Consider the following 4755-nt stretch of genomic DNA (forward strand, 5'->3'; position numbering starts at 1 on the left):
TGTAACCGAGATGACAGACCGTTGCGGGATACCATTCTCCAGCAACCTCGGGGTAGCGTTCAAAACCAGGAACCTATGGTTCTGTAGAAAGGGAAGTCAAGATAGGAAGCTTCCATGTCATATCATATGCCTTGGACAAATCGAGGGAGACTACCACCTCTATTCTTGTTTACGGCCGTATCCGACATTCGTACGAGCGAACCGATTCGAACGAATTCGAAAAGGGCATTCTTGTTTTCGTTCGAATGTATTCGAATGCGATTCGTATGCGAAAAAGTGTTGCCACATCAACACAAGTGTTCGAAGCAATTCGGAACAGCCAAAACTGTCAAAACAACTAATAATAAACAGCGTTCGATGTGTACAAGATGAATTGTTGTTGAAAAAGTTGAGAAAACGAATTAGATTATCAGGTAAATATGCGTTTAAATCGAAGGGTTCGATGATTTTTAACATCATTTTCTTGTTTTTAGCAATGGATACTGTAATGTTGGCTGTCTTTGCAGAGCAGGAAGAGCTGCGCTCTTTGAGAAGGCATCGGTCTAATTTGCGTAATACTACCGATATTATGGAGCTGCCGGATGCAGAGTAAGTAATAAAATAACACTTGTGTACTTATATAACTGCTTACATCTTCTCACTGTGCTACAACAGATTACAACATAGCCACTTACACAACAACAACTGTGTCCTAATGCTTGTGATTTTGTTTTAGATTCATCAAAAACTTCCGGTTGAACAAGGAAGCATTTCTGTACATCCTTGGCGAAATTACTGACGAATTTCCCCCTCAAAGGCAAGGAGCCCTTTCCGTGAAGGAGAAACTCGCAGCTTGTCTTCGTTTCTTTGCCGAAGGCAGCTATCAGCATGGAACCGGAAAAGACTTTGATGTCGCAGTAGCTCAGCCAACGTTTTCAAAGATCCTTTCAGAAATTCTTACTGTTTTCGAGAGGAAAATTTGTCCTCAGTGGATAAACATACGCATGTCAAATGAAGAAATGTGTCGAGCAAAACGATTTTTCTATGAGAAATCTGGTATCCCTGGCGTGATCATGTGTGTTGATGGAACACATATAAAAATTATTCCTCCGAATGTAAACCGCAACCTTTTGACGTAGAACTACGTCTTTGTCGACTATACTGGGGTGCAAGTCAAAAAATATGTGTGGTGAAGGAGTGTTAGGTTTTGAACGCTTGTAACTTTGTCATTTATAGATGAAATTAAAATCCAAATACGCCAATCGATAGGATATTACATTACGAACCTGTTGAAATAAATATTTTTCCAATTTTTCTGTAATTAAACATTTGAAAATGTACAAATGATAATTTTATCACTGATTTCATGAAATAAGCCTTTTTCCCAAACCCAGTCATCATAAACGAATACCACTTGGTTGCACATCATTCTGCTTGAACCTGAAAAGATATAAATCAGCGCTGCTCTCATGCCACTGCTCATTAACGCTTCGGACGGCGTCGCGCTTGGTCCTGCAGCAAGTAGGACCAAATCAGCGGCTTAAGGTGAATCACGGCGTGACCACAATGAGGAAAAGCAAAAATGTAAACCCTCCGCCCTTCACAACAATCTCTCGCCCCCCATTCAACAACCTCTCGCCCCTTTAAAAACCTCTCCTACCCTCCCCCCACCATCAAACCTCTCCTACCCTTCTCTCCACCATCAAATCCTTCCTACCCCCCCTAAAATACCTCTCCTAAACCCCCCCACCCCTAAAATACCTCTCCTAAACCCCCCCCCCCTAAAATACCTCTCCTAAACCCCACCCCCCCCACCCAACAAAAAAAAAAATAACCGAAAGCGAGACAGACTTTGACGATCCCTTTTTCCTTGAAATAAATTTTAAACATACCACAATCATTAGTAAAACCAAGTTTTACCAAATTTGAACAAAAAATTGCTTTGAAGACATGTTTGATGACATTCAGTTGGTGAATTACACACAACTGACGGTAAAACATATCTGGTGCCTCTATAGATGCAATTATATTAACATCCAAAGTCCATCCTATTTTACATATTCTGTACAAAAGAAACTTTCTGCTCCGCCCCATTAATAAAAAAATTGCGGGAAATCCTATCAGGTTCTGAACCTGAAAAGATATAAAACAGCGCTGCTGTCATGCTTTTGCTCATTGTCGCTTCGGACGGCGTGGCGCTTGGTCCTGCAGTAAGCAGGACCAAATCAGCGACTTAAGGTGGATCACGGCGTGACCACAAATATGATGTAAACCCCCTCCCCCTTTCACAACAACCTCTCCCCCTCCCCCTTCACAACAATCTCTCCCCTCCCTCAACGACCTCTCCTAACCCCCCACCACCACTCATCAACAACCTTTCCTAACCCCTCCCCCACTCATCAACAACCTTTCCTAATCGGATTATGTTCTAAATCTTATTTTAGGCGATGCAGGTTACCCATCTGAGCCATGGTTGATAACTCCACACCGAGCACCGGAGGATGGAAGTCCTGAAAGCAACTTCAATAGGTTGCATAGTGTAGGGAGGGGCATAATTGACCGGACCATCGGAGTACTGAAAAATCGTTTCCGATGCATACTAGGTGCCCGGCAATTGCACTATTCGCCATCGAAATCATCGAAGATTATTAATGTGTGTTGTGCATTGCACAATCTTTGTTTGACATATTTGAATGATGATTTGCAATAAAGTTTTCTTCTTTTGAAATTTTGCTCTAATCGAAATACTTCTAAAATTGTGACAGATTTTAAAACAACAGAAATATACCAAATTAGATTCATAGAATCTTTAGCTACGATCTATTTTTGAACCAACATCATCAAAGGAGTTCATAGAAAGATCTTAAATTAATTATAAGAACTTCACAGAAGTTTATAGAAGTTTTTGGAATTTCAGAGAAGTTCAAAGATCATCAGAATTTGAAAATCATTTCCCAAAATTTCAGAGCAGTTCTCAAAACTTAGTTTATTTTTAATTCTCAGAACTTTACAGAAGTTAAAATTTTTTTGTGAAGTTTCACAGCATTTCTGAGAAGTTTAGAGAAGAGAATTGTATAGATTTTCAAATAATATATTACTTTACAAAGGTTCAGGTAAAATCCGAATATTTTATGATTATTTAGATGGGTGATATCTTCAGAAAAGTTTGTCAGGTGGTCAAGCACTATTGATTGATGGAAATAACAATTCGGAATTCTCCTGCCAGGCGGCGCTAGTGAGCAATCAAAGTCAGTATGCTTTGTACAGCTGTATCTTATGATCCTGATAATTTAGACGAATGATTTCTTTGGCAAACTTGAACAAGAGGTCAAGGACCATTTGATGGTAGACAGAACAATTCAGATTTCTTAGGCTAGGCGACGCTAGTGAGCATTCATTCAAAGTCAATATGTTTTGTGCTGCTGTATCTCAAGATCGTGATGATATAGGCGAATTATTTGGGCAAACATACTTTTGAACATAAAAACCAATAAATGATCCATAAAATATTGGAAAACGTTCCATAAAAAACATCCAAATGATCCATAAAACTTCGGAGAAAATCCTTAAAAAAGTGTAAATGAACCATAAAAAATATCAATATGATCCATATTTAATGTAAAATTTAGCAACACAATTGTAAAAATGTACCGCTTAATTTCTAAGCAATGAGCATTGAAATTGTACGAATTACCCATAAACATATTGCATTTGATCCATAACACATTCAGCAGTGAACCTTAAACTAAAGAAAGTGATCCATAGAAAATCATGTTTGCGCACATAAAAATATAGCCATGTTCGTATTAATGAAAGCAACTTCCTCAGAGCAGTCTCGTTTTGGATAGCTTGAAGCTGAAATAGGTTTTATTAAACTAATATAAAATCAAAACCAATCTTAATGCTTATAATAAAACCTATTTCAGCTTCAAGCTGTCCAAAACGAGACTGCTCTGAGGAAGTTGCTTTCATTAATCCGAACATTCTTGAAGAACAACATCGGATATAACCTACAAACAGAGAGTAGCAATTTCAAATTTGTATGTTTTGTGGAAGCTGACATTTGTGCCTTTGAAGTTTCACGCTAAGGCTTCTTTAGAGTATCACCTTAAACTTTTTTTTTAATTTAAGAATGCCTTTGTTAGGAACGGAGTAGGCTCTGCCTTTGAACAAGTTTGACGTGCATTTTTGCTGTGATTTTTAAAACAATATAAAAACCAATCTGATAGTGATTTCTAAAGTTATTCAAGTTAGGGTGTGTCTTTCCGTGACTCTCAACAAAACCCGTGTCATGAAGTTTTTTCAGAGCTTCAGAAGGCAGCAGCTCCGAAAACAAACTCCTCCAGTGAACCTCCGACGTTATTTCGTTTGCGACGACGTCACGGAGAAGTGAACCACAAGGGCTGATAATGGGGTCTCTTTTAGTGATATTTCATATTAGCTGAACCTGATATGGATGATCAATATGTGAAAATTACAAAAAGATAACAGATACTGAAGAAAATGAATCACCAATCCAATCCAGGAACCAGGATGTATTCAAGGAGAGGCAACATGTTAATTCTGTTGAATAGTGTCAAGTGGATATCATCCAGATTCAAGCAAGAAATGTGGACCATGAAAGTACCAGTAGCGCCATGCATTTTCATTCTGTTGACATTGCCCATGGATTCATTTGGTGAGTTCGTTCCTACTTATTAACACTTGTGTTTATGATGGTCAACAGTGTTGAATGGTCACAAACAACTGCAGAATCTGGTGAGAGCTTACCATTTA

The 4755-nt window shown here is 38.5% G+C and overlaps 1 protein-coding gene across 1 annotated transcript; it reads left to right on the top strand.

Moving 5' to 3' along the window:
* Positions 1–404: 404 nt before the first annotated feature.
* On the top strand, positions 405–1118 carry LOC135701535 (uncharacterized). The gene is made up of 2 exons (XM_065222358.1): positions 405–588; positions 716–1118. Exons 1-2 carry the CDS (start codon positions 443–445, stop codon positions 1116–1118), a joined length of 549 nt encoding a protein of 182 aa, XP_065078430.1. The 5' UTR covers positions 405–442.
* The last annotated feature ends 3637 nt before the right edge of the window (positions 1119–4755 follow it).

The sequence above is a fragment of the Ochlerotatus camptorhynchus genome, unplaced genomic scaffold (genome assembly GCF_037179485.1).
Source record: "Ochlerotatus camptorhynchus isolate MF236.1 unplaced genomic scaffold, CSIRO-AGI_Acam_v1.1 ptg000167l, whole genome shotgun sequence".
Lineage (NCBI taxonomy): Eukaryota > Metazoa > Arthropoda > Insecta > Diptera > Culicidae > Ochlerotatus > Ochlerotatus camptorhynchus.